We start from the raw sequence: 22,037 nt of genomic DNA, 5'->3' as shown, positions 1-22,037 counted from the left end.
AACAGCGAGACAGGAAGAGAAAGGAGGAGAAAGGAGAGAAAAAATATGACTGACAGAAGGCTTGTCAAACCCTGCCTGCAAACACAGCAGCCGTAGGCTTTGCTGCAGCCTGTACCCGCTAACCTTCACTGGAGAATGTCCTGTTTCTAACTCAATCAATTAGCTCGGCTAGCAACGGGACACATGTCTGGAGACACAAACAACAACCACACAAAAAAAGGACCCATGTCAGCCTGGTTATTTGTATGTCTAAACATCTCTCTGTCGACAGTATTGACAGGTCACCGGTTTGTATAGCCTTGAACTCCTTGGAGCATACCATCACGGATTTGGGACTTCACTTCAAAGGCAAATTATGTTGCAAATTAAGTTTAGATGCAAGCTGGGAAAAATAGTGTAAAGCAGATATGGGATGCTGTGTGAAATTATAAGCATTTTACTTTACTTCCATGCCCCTGAGCACTAATGCAGACACACTGGTCCACTTTTGCCCCTCGTCAGCCCTGCCTATAACCTTTGACGACCTTCGACTTCCTATTGGCCCTGCTGACGACCATGCAGGCAGCAGTCTGTTTGACCTATCCAGGCCCCATAATTGCGGAGGGGTCAGGGATAGAAGACAAAAGGGCAAACCCACAGAGAACACATTATCATGAGATCTGGGGCAAGTTAGGCGATTTATGGTCAGGTTTAAAGGTTTAGGTTCGGCAAGGATAAAACCCTGAACATCAAACCACTGGCTCAGACCTTCCCATTAGATTTAAAGTTTGAGACATTATCTTACAGGAGGTGAATGTTACATTGGCAAGGTTCTGCTGTTTATCTTCCAAATGATTCCTTCACGTAGGAATTCAGAAAATGTTTTTACTTTGGCTGTGTTTCAGTTTCACTGAATGCACCTCTTGATTTCCCTCAGTAAAACGCAAACGTTTTTCAGGATAGGTATTGAGGTATTCCAAATATTCACTTAACAGCTCACAGCCTCAATTTGTTTTATAAAGAGGGAAGAAAAAAACCCTGGTCAGTTTCCATGGTGATTCAGCGGAAAGGTATACCATCAGAAAGTAATCAAATGTGAAGAATTTGCATGCGCACACACCATCCCACAATTAAATAAACATACTTCACAGTTGGACGAGCACCCGATTGTCATCCTTTATAAGTAATGAGGGCTAGGAGGAGATTCTAATGACGCATGATAAAAGAAGGAACTGATCTGAGGAAGCTGGGGAAACAGAGCATCCGTTCTATGGTGAGAGGCTGTGAGACAGACGGCTGTGTGTGTGAGACGTCTGGTTCCGCTCAGGGTTTGGCTGAGAACATGAGTAGCTCCCAGAGAGAGGGAACATTCATTACAAGAACACCATCTTAATCAATCTCCCACACATCTCTAACTGTAGCTAAGCGACCAAGGCTCTCTACCAAGGACTAGACAGGAGGATTCAAATCGACACCTGCTAAACACACACACATACACTTAACTTTTTTTCCCCCAACGTAATTTCCATAGTGACACCCTGACCACCAGCAGTGTTTTCCCAGGATAGAAGGACATTAATGACATCTTAAACAAAGACCACCACCCACTCTGAGCCACACGCACCCTGTCAGCGGTGACAGTGACCATGACTCTCAACACCCACTGTGTTAGTGTACAATCCTCTTCACAATCACCCAGAGAGAAACAAAACCAAAATCATCCTACCAGACCATATACAGAAAGCCTTAGATGTGCAATAAATCTTCTTAGGGTTAGGCCCCTTTTTTTCTAAATTTCCACCTGAATGACGTGCCCAAAGTAAACTGCCTGTTGCTCAGGCCCTGAAGCCAGGATATGCATATAATTGGTACCACTGGAAAGACAACACTTTGAATTTTGTAGAAATGTTAAAATAATGTAGGAGAATATAACACAATAGGTATGGTAGGAGAAAATCCAAAGAAAAACCAACCGGAATATTTTTATTTGAGAGAGACCATGCTCTTACAGTGGAAAGTATGAGAGCATACTGGAAATTAGCTTCCTGGATGCAATTCCTATGGCTTCCACTGGGTGTCAGCAGTCTATGTTCAAGGTTTCAGGCTTGTAACTTCAAAAACGAAGAAGAAATATCAGTTTTAGTACAGGGACCCAGTCTTGGAAATTCGTGTTTGCTCTCGCCATGACAGAACACACCGGCTAAAATTGGTTTCCTATTGAACATACTTCTTTCCGTAAGAAATAATAGAGTATCTGAGGAGTAAGTAGAAACATATTTTGACTTGTTGAAACAAAGTTTAGGGGTAGATTTTCAGATTCTCTGTATGTTGAACGAGTGGATTACTCAAATCGATGGTGCCAATTAAATGGACTTTTTGGGATATAAAGAAGGATTTTATCTAACAAAACAACACTATGTTATAGCTGGGACCCTTTTATTGACAAATCAGAGTAAGATTTTCAAAAGGCAAGTGAATATTTAATCGCTATTAGTGAATTTATGAAACCTGTGCTGGTGGAAAAATATTTTGATATGGGGCGCCGTCCTCAAACAATCACATGGCATGTTTTCACTGTAATAGTTACTGTAAATTGGACAGTGCAGTAAGAATTTAAGCTTTCAACCGATATAAGACACTTTTATATGTACCTAAATGTTTAATATTCATACCTTTTATGATTATTTATTTGAATAGCGCACCCTCCAGTTTCCCCGGAAGTTGCCCCGCTAGCGGGATGCCTAGGCTTAAGAAGAAGTTGTCCCGCTAGCAGGATGCCTAGGCTTAAGAAGAAGTTGCCATAGCCCTGGGCTCGCAACTCGTTAATATGGACTCCTAACTTTTTATTTATTTATTTTATTTATTTCACCTTTATTTAACCAGGTAGGCAAGTTGAGAACAAGTTCTCATTTACAATTGCGACCTGGCCAAGATAAAGCAAAGCAGTTCGACACATACAACGACACAGAGTTACACATGGAGTAAAACAAACATACAGTCAATAATACAGTATAAACAAGTCTATATACGATGTGAGCAAATGAGGTGAGAAGGGAGGTAAAAGGCAAAAAAAAGGCCATGGTGGCAAAGTAAATACAATATAGCAAGTAAAACACTGGAATGGTAGATTTGCAATGGAAGAATGTGCAAAGTAGAAATAAAAATAATGGGGTGCAAATGGGGTGCAAATAAATAAATTAAATACAGTAGGGAAAGAGGTAGTTGTTTGGGCTAAATTATAGGTGGGCTATGTACAGGTGCAGTAATCTGTGAGCTGCTCTGACAGTTGGTGCTTAACTTCTTGGATATAGGGGGCGCTCTTTTAATTTATGGATAAAAAAATGCCCGTTTTAAGTGCAATATTTTGTCACGAAAAGATGCTCGACTATGCATATAATTGACAGCTTTGGAAAGAAACCACTCTGATGTTTCCAAAACTGCAAAGATATTATCTGTGAGTGCCACAGAACTCATGCTACAGGCGAAACCAAGATGAAACTTCAAACAGGAAATTAGCAGAATTTTTGACGTTCTGTTTTCCATTGTCTCCTTATATGGCTGTGAATGTGCCATGAACGAGCCTAAGCTTTCTGCCGTTTGCCCAAGGTGTCTGCAGCATTGTGACGTATTTGTAGGCATATCATTGGAAGATTAGCCATAAGAGACTACATTTACCAGGGGTCCGCCCGGTGTCCTTTGTCTAAATTGGTGCGTAATCTTCAGCTGCAGGCATTTTCCCATGGGATTCAGAGGAGAAAGCACACTTCCACGAACGATATATCATCGAAGAGATATGTGAAAAACACCTTGAGGATTGATTCTAAACAACGTTTACCATATTTCAGTCGATATTATGGAGTTAATTTGGAAAAAAGTTCGGCGTTTTGATGACTGAATTTTCGGGTTTTTTTGGTAGCCAAACGTGATGTACAAAATGGAGCGATTTCTCCTACACAAAGAATATTTTTGGACAAACTGAACATTTGCTATCTAACTGAGAGTCTCCTCATTGAAAACATCCGAAGTTCTTCAAATGTAAATGATTTTATTTGAATGCTTTTCTTGTTTTTGTGAAAATGTTGCCCGCTCAATGCTAACGCTAAACGCTACGCTAGCTATCAATACTGTTACACAAATGCTTGTTTTGCTATGGTTGAAAAGCATATTTTGAAAATCTGAGATGACAGTGTTGTTAACAAAAGTCTAAGCTTGAGAGCTAGCATATTTATTTCATTTCATTTGCGATTTTCATGAATAGTTAACGTTGTGTTATGCTAATGAGCTGCGGGGATAATTACACTCCTGGATACAGGTTTTTTTCGTAGCTAAACGTGATGAACAAAACGGAGCGATTTGTCCTAAACAAATAATCTTTTTGGAAAAACTGAACATTTGCTATCTAACTGAGAGTCTCCTCATTGAAAACATCTGAAGTTCTTCAAAGGTAAATGATTTTATTTGAATGCTTTTCTTGTTTTTGTGAAAATGTTGCATGCTGAATGCTATGCTAAATGCTACGCTAGCTATCAATAATCTTACACAAATGCTTGTTTTGCTATGGTTGAAAAGCATATTTTGAAAATCTGAGATGACAGTGTTGTTAACAAAAGGCTAAGCTTGAGAGCTAGCATATTTATTTCATTTCATTTGCGATTTTCATGAATAGTTAACGTTGCGTTATGGTAATGAGCTTGAGGCTGTATTCACGATCCCGGATGGCTAGAATCAAGAGGTTAAAGCTAGTGAGGGAGATAAGTGTTTCCAGTTTCAGAGATTTTTGTAGTTCGTTCCAGTCATTGGCAGCAGAGAACTGGAAGGAGAGGCGGCCAAAGAAAGAATTGGTTTTGGGGGTGACTAGAGAGATATACCTGCTGGAGCGTGTGCTACAGGTGGGAGATGCTATGGTGACCAGCGAGCTGAGATAAGGGGGGACTTTACCTAGCAGGGTCTTGTAGATGACATGGAGCCAGTGGGTTTGGCGACGAGTATGAAGCGAGGGCCAGCCAACGAGAGCGTACAGGTCGCAATGGTGGGTAGTATATGGGGCTTTGGTGACAAAACGGATTGCACTGTGATAGACTGCATCCAATTTGTTGAGTGGGGTATTGGAGGCTATTTTGTAAATGACATCGCCAAAGTCGAGGATTGGTAGGATGGTCAGTTTTACAAGGGTATGTTTGGGAGTATGAGTGAAGGATGCTTTGTTGCGAAATAGGAAGCCAATTCTAGATTTAACTTTGGATTGGAGATGTTTGATATGGGTCTGGAAGGAGAGTTTACAGTCTAACCAGACACCTAAGTATTTGTAGTTGTCCACGTATTCTAAGTCAGAGCCGTCCAGAGTAGTGATGTTGGACAGGTGTGTAGGTGCAGGTAGCGATCGGTTGAAGAGCATGCATTTAGTTTTACTTGTATTTAAGAGCAATTGGAGGCCACGGAAGGAGAGTTGTATGGCATTGAAGCTTGCCTGGAGGGTTGTTAACACAGTGTCCAAAGAAGGGCCAGAAGTATACAGAATGGTGTCGTCTGCGTAGAGGTGGATCAGAGACTCACCAGCAGCAAGAGCGACCTCATTGATGTATACAGAGAAGAGAGTCGGTCCAAGAATTGAACCCTGTGGCACCCCCATAGAGACTGCCAGATGTCCGGAGAGCAGACCCTCCGATTTGACACACTGAACTCTATCAGAGAAGTAGTTGGTGAACCAGGCGAGGCAATCATTTGAGAAACCAAGGCTGTCGAGTCTGCCGATGAGGATGTGGTGATTGACAGAGTCGAAAGCCTTGGCCAGATCAATGAATACAGCTGCACAGTAATGTTTCTTATCGATGGCGGTTAAGATATATCGTTTAGGACCTTGAGCGTGGCTGAGGTGCACCCATGACCAGCTCTGAAACCAGATTGCATAGCAGAGAAGGTATGGTGAGATTCGAAATGGTCGGTAACAATTACAATTAGATGAGGGCTAAAACATTGTCTTCCTGGCATGTAAACTCACTGGCAGGTGCAGAATGCAGCCTAACAAAGGTTGTGAAATGTTTCACCTGGGTCAAACAACAGAAAGTATCAACATGACATGAGCCAGGGCCTTTCTGACCAAGAAACTGATGATCAAACCTTTTCTTCTATGCTCAGCAATTTGGCTAAATAAACTGAGATGACTTCCAGGTACTGCATGTTTGAAAGTCTTTTTTTTTGCGGGGTAAAAAGCCAAGAGAGAGAAGTTCATTCGGTTTCTGATTAAAAGCGTATCACCTATGTCACGGAATCCATTTGAGAAAGGACAATGCTATATGACCAATGGACTAGATCCAGATACATTTTCCACCTTAGTTGAAATGGAAACAAATCTCCATATAATCTATAGCAGGGATTTAAATAAACACAGATTATCAACATCGCAGTGCACTTGACTTGTGGACCATGACAGAGGTGGTAGTAGTAGCCATCAAATCACCACGCCAAGGGCTCCAAATCACAAAGCTTTCTCTGAGCAGGTGAAGTGTGAATCTGAATGGACTAGGTAATCCTAGCCCAGGATTCAGCCAAATATTTTATTACATTTTCTCTGCTTTTGTTTGGATCCTGGCCTAGGATTAGACCTAGCCCAGTCTAATCTACACCTCACCTGCTCAGAGAAAGCTATAGGAAACCTCACTGTTAGTGGTTTATTATTCAGTCCTTAGTCCTGGGCTTTGTACCATTCTCACATTTTAATGATTCATGGGAAAATATGGCCCTTATCTTCTTTTATTCATGGTTGACAAAACACAGATTTCGGAACACTTTGTTATTCATTATTTTAACTTTCACTGAGACAACAGATGGAGTCTGTGTTTTGGAATATATGAAATGAAAGGAGACGTGAGACTAAATATTGGAGAAAATAAAAGTGATTGAAAACAAAAGTTTAAAAACAAATCCCTTATCATGCTAGTAAATCCATAATGATTTTTGCAAAGAATTGAAGCCCCTCGTTTATTTTCCAGCTTTACTAAAACGTATGGCTGTATTTGACTGTTTATTATATAGGACTGCGTTCTGGGGCCTGCGTTTCTCACTGTTTATTATATAGGACTGCGTTCTGGGGCCTGCGTTTCTCACTGTTTATTATATAGGACTGCGTTCTGGGGCCTGCGTTTCTCACTGTTTATTATATAGGACTGCGTTCTGGGGCCTGCGTTTCTCACTGTTTATTATATAGGACTGCGTTCTGGGGCCTGCGTTTCTCACTGTTTATTATATAGGACTGCGTTCTGGGGCCTGCGTTTCTCACTGTTTATTATATAGGACTGCGTTCTGGGGCCTGCGTTTCTCACTGTTTATTATATAGGACTGCGTTCTGGGGCCTGCGTTTCTCACTGTTTATTATATAGGACTGCGTTCTGGGGCCTGCGTTTCTCACTGTTTATTATATAGGACTGCGTTCTGGGGCCTGCATTTCTCACTGTTTATTATATAGGACTGCGTTCTGGGGCCTGCGTTTCTCACTGTTTATTATATAGGACTGCGTTCTGGGGCCTGCGTTTCTCACTGTTTATTATATAGGACTGCGTTCTGGGGCCTGCGTTTCTCACTGTTTATTATATAGGACTGCGTTCTGGGGCCTGCGTTTCTCACTGTTTATTATATAGGACTGTGTTCTGGGGCCTGCGTTTCTCACTGTTTATTATATAGGACTGCGTTCTGGGGCCTGCGTTTCTCACTGTTTATTATATAGGACTGCGTTCTGGGGCCTGCGTTTCTCACTGTTTATTATATAGGACTGCGTTCTGGGGCCTGCGTTTCTCACTGTTTATTATATAGGACTGCGTTCTGGGGCCTGCGTTTCTCACTGTTTATTATATAGGACTGCGTTCTGGGGCCTGCGTTTCTCACTGTTTATTATATAGGACTGCGTTCTGGGGCCTGCGTTTCTCACTGTTTATTATATAGGACTGCGTTCTGGGGCCTGCGTTTCTCACTGTTTATTATATAGGACTGCGTTCTGGGGCCTGCGTTTCTCACTGTTTATTATATAGGACTGCGTTCTGGGGCCTGCGTTTCTCACTGTTTATTATATAGGACTGCGTTCTGGGGCCTGCGTTTCTCACTGTTTATTATATAGGACTGCGTTCTGGGGCCTGCGTTTCTCACTGTTTATTATATAGGACTGCGTTCTGGGGCCTGCGTTTCTCACTGTTTATTATATAGGACTGCGTTCTGGGGCCTGCGTTTCTCACTGTTTATTATATAGGACTGCGTTCTGGGGCCTGCGTTTCTCACTGTTTATTATTGTGTTTTGGCTGTTGTCCCGTTGCGTTGCGTTTGCCTCTCCGAGACAAGATTAAGCAGTGTGAGGGAGCAGGAATGTCAGTGACGGCAACCTCTCCTGGAGACGCAAGCTGACTCACTCAGCCACGTGAACCTGCCTTACCCTCGGCTAGAGTTTCAGGAGAGAGGGAAGAAAAGATGGGTAGCTAGAGGGAGAGAGAGAGAGAGAGAGAGAGAGAGAGAGAGAGAGAGAGAGAGAGAGTGAGATACTGTGTACTGACACAAGTCTCCTCCCAGAGTTTGTTTTCTCTTATTTTGGTTTAGTCAGTTTAGGCTGTAGTAATAAAGAGTGTTTACTCCAGGGAACTACAGTATACCTCACCTCCAGTGCAGAACCTTTAACACACACCCTTACACTTGCTGCTGACTGGACCCCCCACCTGTTACCCTCTCTGGGCCCTGCACCTCTCTTCTCCCCACCCTGGTACTGGAGAGAGCCCATGTACCCCAAATACTTCCCTCAGTGGGGAAATCCACACTGGAGTTTATTGGAGAGAAGAGCCCTCTCCCTGGGTCAGAGGAGTATAAACTCCCTACATCTGGATCTCTCCCAGGCAGAAGCTCCACTGAAGGCAGGATGAAATATGGAGCCTGTCCGCCCCAACGGCAAATAATTTCCATCTCCACCAACAAAGATCAGTTCAGCTCAACTCCCCTGTGCTTAACATCTCGGATAGAATAGCTCTAAAATCACAGCATGGAAGCTAACCAACACCTGAAATCTTTGCTCCCAATCACATCTCCATTCCTTTCTTTAAAACGTCCTTCTAGTCACTGCCAAATCCCCTCCCCTTCTGTTTTCACACTAATTCAATCCAATGAGTCCCATGAGAACGAAACACAGCGAAGCACCTACATAGATCATCCTAAGTGACAGACACACATCTGACTTTAAAAAAAGAAAAGCTTCTACCGGTCCACCACAAAACCAGAGCTAACCAACCAAGAACCACTTTAGAACATATTTGACTGATAATAGCTCCCTTTGACGTTTCACTAAGATACAGTAGAACTGCACTAAAGCAAGGAATGGGGACAAATCAAATCCACACATGGAAAAGGGATTGACCAATCCCATGATCAGCAGCAGGGATAGATTCATTCCCAGTATGTTGATGGTGAAACCTGGAGGATAGACATTTTAACAGGGCAGGAGTGAATAGGCCTACTGTGGTTGTATGTAAAAGCCACAGAGGTATTTGAGTGGTTTGGTCTGTTTGCAGTGAGTTAGCAGGCTTTTTCCAAGCCACCAGTAATGCTCCACACATCCCCTAGACAAGAGTATACAGCCTGGGTCCTGTCTGTGAGCAGCTCTGCTGAGTTGGGCGTTTCACTGCCTGTCTCTGGGCTACAGCACTGGGCTACAGCACTCAAGACAATCACAGAGAAACACAGAGAGAAGAAGAGAGGGAGAGGAGAGAGAAAGTCAATGAAAGGAGAAAGGAGAGACAGTAGGAGAAAAGGGGCAGAGAGAGGATGAGAGCCAGTGAGAGGAAGAGAAAGGTGCCTGGAGTCAAGGAAAAAGATGACCACAGTACATCACAGCCTTTCCAAAAACAATACACAACACCTCTTAACACTGTCTGAGCACTCAGACGCCGCACAGACACATGTGCAACACAGACATAAACTCAGCAAAAAAGGAAACACCCCTTTTTCAGGACCCTGTCTTTCAAAGGTAATTCGTAAAAATCCAAATAATGTCACAGATCTTCATTGTAAAGGGTTTAAACACTGTTTCTTATGCTTGTTCAATGAACCATAAACAATTCATGAACATGCACCTGTGGAACAGTCGTTAAGACACTAACAGCTTACAGACAGTAGGCAATTAAGGTCACAGTTATGAAAACTTAGGACACTAAAGAGGCCTTTCTAGTGACTCTGAAGAACACCAAAAGAAAGATTCCTAGGGTCCCTGCTCATCTGCGTGAACATGCCTTTGGCATGCTGCAAGGAGGCATGAGGACTGCAGATGTGGCCAGGGCAAGAAATTGCAATGTCCGTACTGTGAGATGCCCAAGACAGCGCTACAGGGAGACAGGGCGTACAGCTGATCGTCCTCGCAGTGGCAGACCACGTGTAACAACACCTGCACAGGATCGGTACATCCGAAAATCACACCTGCGGGCCAGGTACAGGATGGCAACAACTACTGCCCGAGTTACACCAGGAACGCACAACCCCTCTGTCAGTGCTCAGACTGAAGCGGGATCGATTTGGAAGTGGAGGGTCCGTCACGGTCTGGGCCGGTGTGTCACAGCATCATCGGACTGAGCTTGTTGTCATTGCAGGCAATCTCAATGCTGTGCGTTACAGGGAAGACATCCTCCTCCCTAATGTGGTACCCTTCCTGCAGGCTCATCCTGACATGACCCTCCAGCATGACAATGCCACCAGCCATACTGCTCGTTCTGTGCGTGGTTTCCTGCAAGACAGGAATGTCAGTGTTCTGCCATGGCCAGCAAAGAGCCTGGATCTCAATCCCATTGAGCACGTCTGGGACCTGTTCGATCGGAGGGTGAGTGCTAGGGCCATTCACACGAGAAATGTCCGGGAACTTGCAGGTGCTTTGGTGGAAGAGTGGGGTAACATCTCACAGCAAGAACTGGCAAATCTGGTGCAGTCCACGAGGAGGAGATGCACTGCAGTACTTAATGCAGCTGGTGGCCACACAAGATATTGACTATTTCTTTTGATTTTGACCCCCCCTTTGTTCAGAGACACATTATTCCATTTCTGTTAGTCACATGTCTGCGGAACTCGTTCAGTTTATGTCTCAGTTGTTGAATCTTGTTGTGTAAATATTTGTATGAACATATGTTAAGTTTGCTGAAAATAAAAGCTGTTGACAGTGAGAGGACATTTCTTTTTTTGCTGAGTTTAGCACAGCCACACAGTCTCTCCTGCACTGGGCCTGAAGGTACTGAAAGATGATCAAACATACCCATCAGTTTCTGTACAACATCAACACCAGTGTACAGTTACACCACTTATGAGGAGGGATAGCTGGTTCCTGAAAGCATGAGAAACAAGAAACAACCCCTCCTCCCCCGCAAACTCCTTCCTAGTTCAGAGGGTTAATAATTCATCCAATTATCTGTGTCATGGAAATTAAATAGAAGAGGAACCAAGAGTCAGACCAAGAGTCTGTAACAACACTCACAGGGATGGGAAACTGTGCCTCCACCAACTGTGTGTGTTTAACGTTAACCAGGACCAGGCTGAGCCAGGGCAGTCAGTCATTCATGACACAGTACAGTACAATCTCACAGAGGTACGGCTCTGGCTCGCCTCAATGACATGGAACAGAACAAAGAAATGGAACCATGATTTCAGGGTCTCACAGGCCGAAACCAAGAACATGTCGATGTTAAGGCCCACAGGGACTAAGCAGCATGGGTACTTTAAAGGTTAGAGCCGGCCTCCCACTATCTGGTGGAGAACACTGATTAAATGTCAATCAAACGCAAACATCTAAGGGAACATTCAACGATCTCATCTCAGACATTGCAGAGAAGGTAATTACAGAGTATTTTCTCATTAGTTCAAAATGACAAAGATGATTGTACATCCTCTGGTTGGGCATCAATCTGTTATTGACCATATGTGACCCATTAACACTATAAACTAATAGCTTCATTGTGTTTTGTAAGCTCATCACAGCTGTGGTAAAACACAGCAGACCAGGATGAGACTAAGCCTGAGGTAATGCTTTACGGATGTTCTGTGGAAGGTTAGATGGAGGGCATGTCTGTCCGATGCTTAGGAATTCACTGTTGGAGTAAACAGGACATTTCTTTACCTTCGAAGGAGAGGAAGACTCTTGGCAGTGGCTGGAGGAAGCTGGATACACAAGTGAGGAGGAGAGAGAGAGCCAGGAGGGTGGATCTGGCTCCTATCCAGGGCGGGGTCTTCACGACCCCCTCCGGCCACCTCATGACAGCAGGGCCTCACACCACACCTAGTCCAAATAACCTGAGGGAGGAAGAGAGAGGGACATCACTGGTCAGACTACAGTACCACAGATACGGCAGGGATGTTCAAATCCAGTCCACGAGGGCTACAGCACTGCTGATTTTATTCTCTTCCTGGTAGTTAATAGATCCCAGTAATTGATTGATTCACTCATCTCGTTTCCCAGGTCTGAAACAATTCCTGATTAGAATGGTAGAATGAAAACTAGCAGTGATGCGGCCCTCCATGATCTATTCCAGTCCTATGGTGTCTACTTCCTGTTCTATGGAAACTACTTCCTGTTCTAATAATAACACTAAATAAGGAGGATCCGTTTTAAAGGAGAGAGATCAGAGCGTCACATGACAGTTAAATCCATCAGTTACCACATCATTTAACATGGCTCACTGTTAAATATGGATGAGATTCCTCTACACAAAAGAGCTGGGGGAGAATCTCCTGTCCTGCCTTCACTCTGCTTCCATTATTGGAAAAGAGGAGCTCCATTATTGATGAAGACAGGTATTACCAGGGGATCTTCTCCTGTAGAGAGATTCTCTTACTGCTAACCAAAAAATGTGCAGGCTCTTCTGCCCAAGGCCATGGCACTCAATGTGTTGTACGCAAAGTATCCATATTGGTTTAATAAAAAAATGTGGGAGACAATAAAATGCACCCAAACAACGGCAGATAGATATATAGATGAGGGTGGGATATCTATGAAACTTTCAATTTGGGATGCAGCTGATGGAAAAGTTGAGGCACTGGGATCAGATGAACCATATATCACCCAGCTGAAATGTAACCTGCATGACGGGCTCGGGTCGTCGTTTGAGGGGCCGCGTGTGAAGAATTAGAACGCATATGGAAAAGTGCAGAAGGGTTAAGATCTCTTTGGCAGCATGGCTTCCTAAACCGGCCCTAGCCCTCCCTATCCCAGCCCACCCTAGCTGGAGTGAATTCACGGAGAGAGAAGCCCTTGCGCTGGACTGGAGATGTCAGCCTCACAGCTGCTTAAGCCATCGCTGGAGACCGGAGCCTCTACTGCTGCTGAGTGCCAGGAGTCATTACAGTGAGAGAAGACACAGGCCTGCCATGACACACCACCTCAGCAGGATTAGACACATACAACTGAAACTTCTCTCCTGCTTTAAATCTACCACGGTCATACTGTATAACCTGTCAGGTGATATCATGGAGATCCCTACATATATGACTGGCACCTAGCTAGTACAACTGACCTGCCGAACCTCCTAAAGTATGTCTGGCAGCCCGGTAGTGCTCTATGTACACAACCAAACTCCACATTGATGTACATAACAGCCTTATAAGGAGCAATGCTCCACATTCTGGTGTACAAAGCCATGTGGATAGCCATAAACATTCATTTGTCTGGCGAGACTGTAGTCAGTCCAGAAATACTGCTGCTTGCTGAAGCCTTGCCAGGAATCCTGGCGATGACAATTAAATCGGTCTCCACAAAGGAGGTGGACTTGAATAAATACAGCAATACATTACCGAAGGGGTATAAGAATAATTGGGTTTATTGTGTGTTGTTTGGCCCTTTGCCTAAGGAATGTTCCATCTGACCACTTCAGAGGGAGTCTCTCTTTTCAAAAACGACCAGTCGATGAATGTATGATGACATTTTGTTTTTCCTAGATGCTGAACAGGAGATCTGATCATCTGGCTCTGCCTTAATGTCCTTATTGAATGAGAGAAATTCCTCTGTCTGTCTTTTGTAATGGACTATTCATATTTCACACAATTGAGCACGTTTACAGTGCATTCGGAAGGAATTCAGACCTCTTGACACATTTAGTTTTGTTGCAGACTTATTCTAAAATGTATTAAATTAATGTTTTTTTTCTCAATCTACACACAGTAACAAAGCGAAGCGAAAACAGGTTTTTACATTATTTACATTCAGTATTCAGACCCTTTGCTATGAGACTCGGCATTGAGCTCAGGTGCATCCTGTTTCCATTGATCATCCTTGAGATGTTTCTACAAATTGGTTGGAGTCCACCTGTGGTAAATTCAATTGATTGGACATGATTTGGAAAGGCACACAGCTGTCAGAGCAAAAACCAAGCCATGAGGTTGAAGGAATTGTCCGTAGAGCTCATGTCTTGGTTTTTGCTCTGACACAGGATTGTGTTGAGGCACAGATCTGGGAAGGGTACCAAAAAATGTCTGCAGCACTGAAGGTCCCCAAGAACACTCCATTATTCTTTAATGGAACAAATTTGGAACCCCTAAGACTCTTCCTAGAGCTGGCCGCTCGGCCAAACTGAGCAATCGGGGGAGAAGGGCCTTGGTCAGGGAGGTGACCAAGAACCAGATGGTCACTTCTACAGATCTCCAGAGCTACTCTGGGGAGATGGGAGAACCATCCAGAAGGACAACCATCTCTGCAACACTCCACCAATCAGGCCTTTATGGTAGAGTGGCCAGACGGAAGCCACTCTTCAGTAAAACACACATGGCAGCCCAAAAGGCACCTAAAGACTCTCAGACCACGGGAAACAAGATTGTCTTGTCTGATGAAACCAAGATTGATCTCTTTGGCCTGAAGGCCAAGTGTCACATCTGGAGGAAACCTGGCACAATCCCTACGGTGAAGCATGGTGGTGGCAGCATCATGCTGTGGGGATGTTTTTCAGTGGCAGGGACTGGGAGACTAGTCAGGATCGAGGGAAAGATGAACAGAGCAAAGTATAGAGAGATCCTTGATGAAAACCTGCTCCGAAGCACTCAGGACCTCAGACTGGGGCAAAGGTTCACCTTCCAACAGGACAACGACCCTAAGCACACAGCCAAGACAACGCAGGAGTGGCTTTGGGACAAGTCTCTGAATGCCCTCAAGTGGCCCAACCAGAGCCCGGACTTGAACCCGAACGAACATCTCTGGAGAGACCAGAAAATAGCTGTGCAGCGACACTCCCCATCCAACCTGAGAGAGCTTGAGAGGATCTTCAGAGAAGAATGGGAGAATCTCCCCAAATGCAGGTGAGTCAAGCTTGTAGAGTCATACACAAGAAGTCTCAAGGCTGTAATCGCTGCCAAAGGTGCTTCAACAAAGTACTGAGTAAAGGGTCTGAATATAAAAAAAAATATTTCCGTTTTTTTAATACATTTGCAAGCTGCAGTATTTCTGGACAGAGTACAGTCTTGCCAGACAAATTAACGTGAATATTTATGGCTCTCCATATGGCTTTGTACACTAGAACGTGATCGTTATGCGGTATTGTGTGTAGACTGATGAGGGGGAAAAAACAATTTTATACATTTTAGAATAAGGCTGTACCGTAACAAAATGTGGAAAAAGTCAAGGGGTCTGAATACTTTCCAAATGCACTGTACATGGAACGTAATGAGGAAAAAGCAGTCTCATCTGGGTTACGACTTGATAAATGGCTTGTTTTGGTCTAGACTCGCTCTTCTTCCTGGTCCTATTTGTACAAAGATTCCTACTTTAGATAGAAATAACCACACTGTAATTACAACACATAAATTAGACAAGAGACTGTGTCTCTCTCTCTAGTCATGACAGAGATGCTATTTAGACCTTGAGCATGTAAATAATAGCAGATGGTAAATTATAATAATAGTAATAATAATATATTGAGAGTATAGAGTTAATCTGTGTGAATTGTCTGTATCGGAGTGATCCCTCTGCCTACAGGATCTACCAGAGGGCCTCCGAGTGTTCACACCACGCCTTGTCACTCACAAGTTAATGGCTCGGGTACATGGACATGTTGCCAAGCACACGTTTGACTAGGGAGAGCGAAGGAAAACGGAGTGATTGTGTTCCCGAAAACAGAGGATTCAGGGCTCTATAGTAACCAGTTGAATAGAATTGAATAATACTTTTTTAACAATATCTTTGGTTCATCGTCAATCATCTCAGACTCAGAATCTTCTATTTTTACTCATATAGTTAATGTCAGACAACGTGACAATCTCAGTCCCAGAGCAAAGGCACACTTGTGATCACGCTGATATATTTGTAATAGTACGTCCTATAACAATTATACTTCTTTCTACTCAATGTAAATGTTAATATAACATGTATCCCATCATAAATACAGTATGGTGTGCAAACATCAGTGATGAAGAACAATCAAAAACACGTTCAATGATCAGCATTACTTTTCAGACGCCTCACAGCACCTCATTTCAGACATATTGTGACAAAACTCAACACAGAAAACTCCTTATCCATCATTATAGAAAGAAGAAAATAAACCACCAAACTGCAAACGGGTATCTAAATTAACAAGACACAAATGCTACATTTGGATGAAGTATTTTGGAGATTTTCTTAATACTTGTCTAAATGTGTTCCCTTTCAGCCGTTCTTATTCCCTTTCCGTCTGTCTACCAGTGGGACCCTGCACCTGTTAGCCCGAGTCCACGCAGCCCTCTCCCACTACCGCCTCTCTTTCACGGCCCCGGTGAGTGATCTCTCTGTCACAAAGATTGACTGTCCATACACCCCTGTCCCAGCCTAGGACAGCCCAGCCTAGGACCCACCTTATAAGGCTTCCTCTCCTGCTCTGTCTCTGTCCCGATCCCAAAGCCCTGGTTCCCTGTTTGTTCTTGTGTTGACCCAGTCCTTATCCTCTTCAATCACTTTAGACGGTTCCCTGGTGACTCTCCCAGAAAGAAGGCAGAGAAGAGAGCGCTGCTGCTATTCCATCCAACCGCCTGCAGGACTGACTTGATGAGTGAAAGAGAAAGAGATGATAGAGGGAAGGGGAGAGAGAGGAGGAGAGAGAGAAAGGGCTGGCTTCCTATTACATACTCTACTGAAGTCCCCCCCCCCCCGTTTCTCTTTCTCTCTCCCCCTCCGTCAGCTAACGAGACAGCGAACTGATCACCCAATCCCTCCCAGTATTAACATTTATCTGGTGTCACACAGACAGACACAGGACTCCTACCTCACACAGGGAGACAGAGGACTCCTACCTCATACAGACTCAGACAGACAGAGGACTCCTACCTAATACAGACTCAGACAGACAGAGGACTCCTACCTCATACAGACTCAGACAGACAGAGGACTCCTACCTCATACAGACTCAGACAGACAGAGGACTCCTACCTCACACAGACACAGATAGACAGAGGACTCCTACCTCATTCAAACACAGACAGACAGAGGACTCCTACCTCACACAAACACAGACAGACAGAGGACTCCTACCTCACACAAACACAGACAGACAGAGGACTCCTACCTCACACAAACACACAGACAGACAAAGGACTCCTGCATCACACAAACACAGGCAAACAGAGGACTCCTACCTCACACAAACACAGGCAAACAGAGGACTCCTACATCACACAAACAGGAAAACAGGGGACTCCTACATCACACAAACACAGGCAAACAGAGGACTCCTACCTCACACAAACAGGAAAACAGAGGACTCCTACCTCACGCAGACAGACAGAGGCAACCAGGGAGAAAGCAGGAGAATATGAGAGCGACTGAGCCAGTACCAATTAGTTATGTCCAGCAGAGCCCTGGACAGTTTATCTATGGACACTACCCAAACACATTCAGTCATATTGCCCTTCAGCAGTAGATGAAATTAAAACACAGACTCTTCCTTCTTCACTATCTACACTACACACCAACACAATATGAAATATTATTCCTGTTGAATGTATCCAAATAATACAAATCACAACTAACATGGGCTGGAGACAGTTTCAAAAACAACACATTCATTATTTCATAGTAGTGTTGTAAAATGTTACAGCCCAGATTTTGAGTTAGTCGGGGGACATATTTTCTTTATGCTGAGACGTTATATGAATTCTGATGATAATTTGATATCCTTAGGAAGTTACTATGGCATTCACACAAATATTCCTAAACTATTCATTTCCTCCACTTTTGTTCTTATGTAGCCTGGCTCTCCATTCTAATATACAGTATATATATACACAGCTGAAGTCGGAAGTTTACATACACCTTAGCCAAGTACAATTAAACTCAGTTTTCACAATTCCTGACATTTAGTCCTAGTAAAAATTCCCTATCATAGGTCAGTTAGGATCACCACTTTATTTTAAGAATGTGACATTTTTGAATAATAGTAGAGTGATTTATTTCAGCTTTAATTTCTTTCATCACATTCCCAGTGGGTCAGAAGTTAACATACACTCAATTAGTACTTGGTAGCATTGCCTTTAAATTGTTTAACTTGGGTCAAACGTTTTGGCAGCCTTCCACAAGTTTCCCACAATAAGTTGGGTGAATTTTGGCCCATTCCTCCTGACAGAGCTGGTGTAACTGAGTCAGGTTTGTAGGCCTCCTTGCTCGCACACACTTTTTCAGTTCTGCCCACAAATTGTGTATAGGATTGAGGTCAAGGCTTTGTGGTGGCCACTCCAATACCTTCACTTTGTTGTCCTTAAGCCATTTTGCCACAACTTTGGAAGTATGCTTTGGGTCATTATCAATTTGGAAAACACAAATGCGACCAAGCTTTAACTGATGTCTTGAGATGTTGCTTCAACATATTCACATAATTTTTCTCCCTTATGATGCAATCTATTTTGTGAAGTGCACCAGTCTCTCTTGCAGCAAAGCACCCCCACAACATGATGCTGCCACCCCCATGCTTCACGGTTGGGATGGTGGTCTTCGGCTTGCAAGACTCCCCCTTTTTCCTCCAAACATAAATATATTTATATTTTTGTTTCATCAGACCGGAGGACATTTCTCCAAAAAGTATGATCTTTGTGCAGTTGCAAACCATAATCTGACTTTTTTATGGCGGTTTTGGAGCAGTGGCTTCTTCCTTGCTGAGCGGCCTTTCAGGTTATGTCGATATAGGACTTGTTTTTACTGTGGATATAGATACTTTTGTACCTGTTTCCTCCAGCATCTTCACAAGGTCCTTGCTGTTATTCTGGGATTGATTTGCACTTTTCGCACCAAAGTACGTTCATCTCTAGGAGACAGAACACGTCTCCTTCCTGAGCGGTATGACGGCTGCGTGGTCCCATGGTGTTTATACTTGCGTACTATTGTTTGTACAGATGAACGTGGTACCTTCAGGTGTTCGGAAATTGCTCCCAAGGATAAACCAGACTTGTGGAGGTCTTTTTTCTGAGGTCTTGGCTGATTTCTTTTGATTTTCCCATGATGTCAAGCAAAGAGGCACTGAGTTTGAAGGTAGGCCTTGAAATACATCCACAGGTACTCCTCCAATTGACTCAAATGATGTCAATTAACCTATCAGAAGCTTCTAAAGCCATATCATCATTTTCTGGAATTTTCCAAGTTGTTTAAAGCCACAGTCAACTTAGTGTATGTAAACTTCTGACCCATTGGAATTGTGATGAACAGGTAATTATAACTGAAATAATCTGTCTGTAAACAATTGTTGGAAAAATGACTTGTGTCATGCACAAAGTAGATGTCCTAACCGACTTGCCAAAACTATAGTTTGTTAATAAGAAATGTGTGGAGTGGTTGAAAAACAAGTTTTAATGACTCCAACCTAGTGTATGTAAACTTCCGATTTCAACTGTATATACACACTTTATTATTCCATTGCCTTTACTAAGGTATAGCCTAAAGCCTACATTCTAAGTCACAGGGTAGGTTAGTGCATCCCTGAGAGATCCACTATAGTTGGGTTGCCTCTGGGAGCATATGGCTTATCATCTGAGTGGTATGCCCTCTCTCAGACCAGACGCATGCAACAATACCATGCAGAGACCATATCACTTTCAGAGTCACCTCAAAACACACCCACCAAACACACTTTAAAGGGGTCATTGGAGTCCTGGGTCATGTTCCTGGGTCATGTTTAAACGTTTTGCAACAGTTACATTTCTCATTAAACAAGTTTAGGTAATCTCTCCTTGTTTCAGTACATTTTATTCAATTTGGTGCCTAATGAACACAACCCTGTTGTGCTGAGTCAGCTTTGGGGGGTTACAATTAAGGGGGTCCTGAAAAGAGGGAGCATTTACTTGTATTTTCCACCAGTGAGTTGAGTAGGAACCTCAGGATGAGATATGTAATGGTATCTCCTCGTTTGTACCTCTACTGCCCAGCAAATTGTGCCAAAACAAAACCACATTGTTCAAAGGCCTGACATACCTAAATACATGAATGAGATGTGTTACCACACATAGTAGCCACATGCCAATGTGTGCTATATTTCCAGAGTGTACTCCAGAGAGCTGTGAGGTATTGTACATTCTACCCAGGTTGTGTTTCCATGAATGCGTACATTTGTGTTGCTCTTGGAATGACTTGAAAGACTCCTGTCAGTTTATGGGTAAAGGCAAGCAGGATTTACACTTTTCCATTTTCCACTTTGAGGTTGAGTTTTCACAGAGTTTGAGAGCTTGGTGCAAACCAATGTATTATGGTTTCAATACATTTTCAATATACAATCAACTCGAAAAATGCATTCCTAATGTGTTTTATGAAACTAAGTCAGAGAACATTTGTTAAAAATACATTGCAACACAATATTAAGACAAATTCATTAATTTAGTGTGTGTGAGCGAGTGTGTGTGTATTTACTACTACTATGTGTGGGTGTGCTCCTACATGTCTATTTAAGGGAGGAAGAGAGGGCAGTTAAGCTAGAAGCAGAGACAGGGAAATAATTACCCCTCTCTCTGACAGATGGGCTGATTTATGCCTCTCCAATTAAACTGTCAGGATATGGAGCAGCAGAGCGGGAGAGACCATTTCATAGGGCCGTAAAGCCTCTTCTCTTCACCCAGAGAGAATTGAGGCAGAAGGGGTCTCCTCTTTATCCAGCCCCTCTACAGATGAGAGGAGGGAGGAGCAGTACATTACTAATGGCTGTGATGAAGCTGAGAGCACGTCAGCCTCAGACAGAAAGGATGGGCTGCAACTATCTTCATGACATTACATACAAAAATGAGAGACATTATTATAGAGGACGAGAGGAGGGAAACCTTTCTGAATAACAGCCCTCTCTGACACTGTAAACGATGTAGGTAGCTGCAACTCTCTCACACTGAGAACAGGATGCATTCTCTGTGGTGTCATGTAAAACATGTCCGCTCTGTGTAGAGAGGCCAGAGATGATAAAACATTGGTATGCTTCATTTGGAGTTTTCCAAAAACGTCTTGTTGGGAGGATAAATACATTTTCAGTTTAGAGAATTTATCAGGCAATCTGAACTGTCCACCTGTACTTATGACTGTGTCTTTGTTTCACAAGCAGACCGCGCACACACACGCGCATGTGTTTTTTGTTTGCCACACCTAAGTTAAATACATTGAGCGATGGCTAGGGTTACGGGTGATTCCACTAAGCCAAAATGTTCCGTCACACACATCTGCTTTCATGGTATGTGATTCTATACCAGAGAGTTCATAGTGTAATACAACAAAAACTCAGAGACTACATGGACAACCTATCAGGCTGAGCATGGAATATTCCTCCCGTCAAGTTAGGTCTTATTCTTAACACAAATCAAGATTTCTCTGCACTCATTTTTCTTTGGACATTTGCCTTCAGCTTCGCATCATTTAACAGATGTTTCTGGCAAAAGTGACTAAGAGAGCTGTATTCGGTGGCCTGTGCGGGAATTGAACCCACAACCCTGGTGTTGCCAGCATCATGCTCTAACCCACTGAGCTAATGAAACCTCCAATTGGTTCCTACTGTGTGAGTACTGCCTGGTGAAACAGTACAGTTGGGAAGTCATTATCATAGCTACAGGCTCTAACTAATTAGCTCCAATAAACAACTAATTGGAGA

General features: G+C 43.3%; 1 protein-coding gene across 1 annotated transcript in view; it reads right to left on the bottom strand.

Moving 5' to 3' along the window:
- LOC109879462 (semaphorin-3C-like) overlaps nucleotides 1–16,997 on the bottom strand; it is a 56,237-nt gene extending 39,240 nt beyond the window's left edge. Inside the window, exons 1-2 of the mRNA XM_020471632.2 lie at nucleotides 16,792–16,997; nucleotides 12,098–12,270 (exon numbers count right to left, since the gene is read on the bottom strand). Of these exons, the coding sequence (XP_020327221.1) occupies nucleotides 12,098–12,233 (136 nt within the window). The 5' untranslated portion in view covers nucleotides 12,234–12,270; nucleotides 16,792–16,997. The remainder of the gene's footprint in view (nucleotides 1–12,097; nucleotides 12,271–16,791) is intronic.
- Between the last annotated feature and the right edge of the window lie 5,040 nt (nucleotides 16,998–22,037).

Source organism: Oncorhynchus kisutch, linkage group LG19 (genome assembly GCF_002021735.2).
Source record: "Oncorhynchus kisutch isolate 150728-3 linkage group LG19, Okis_V2, whole genome shotgun sequence".
Classification (NCBI taxonomy): domain Eukaryota; kingdom Metazoa; phylum Chordata; class Actinopteri; order Salmoniformes; family Salmonidae; genus Oncorhynchus; species Oncorhynchus kisutch.
The sequence above is the reverse complement of the archived record's forward strand: the minus strand, read 5'-3'. Positions and strand labels throughout refer to the sequence as shown.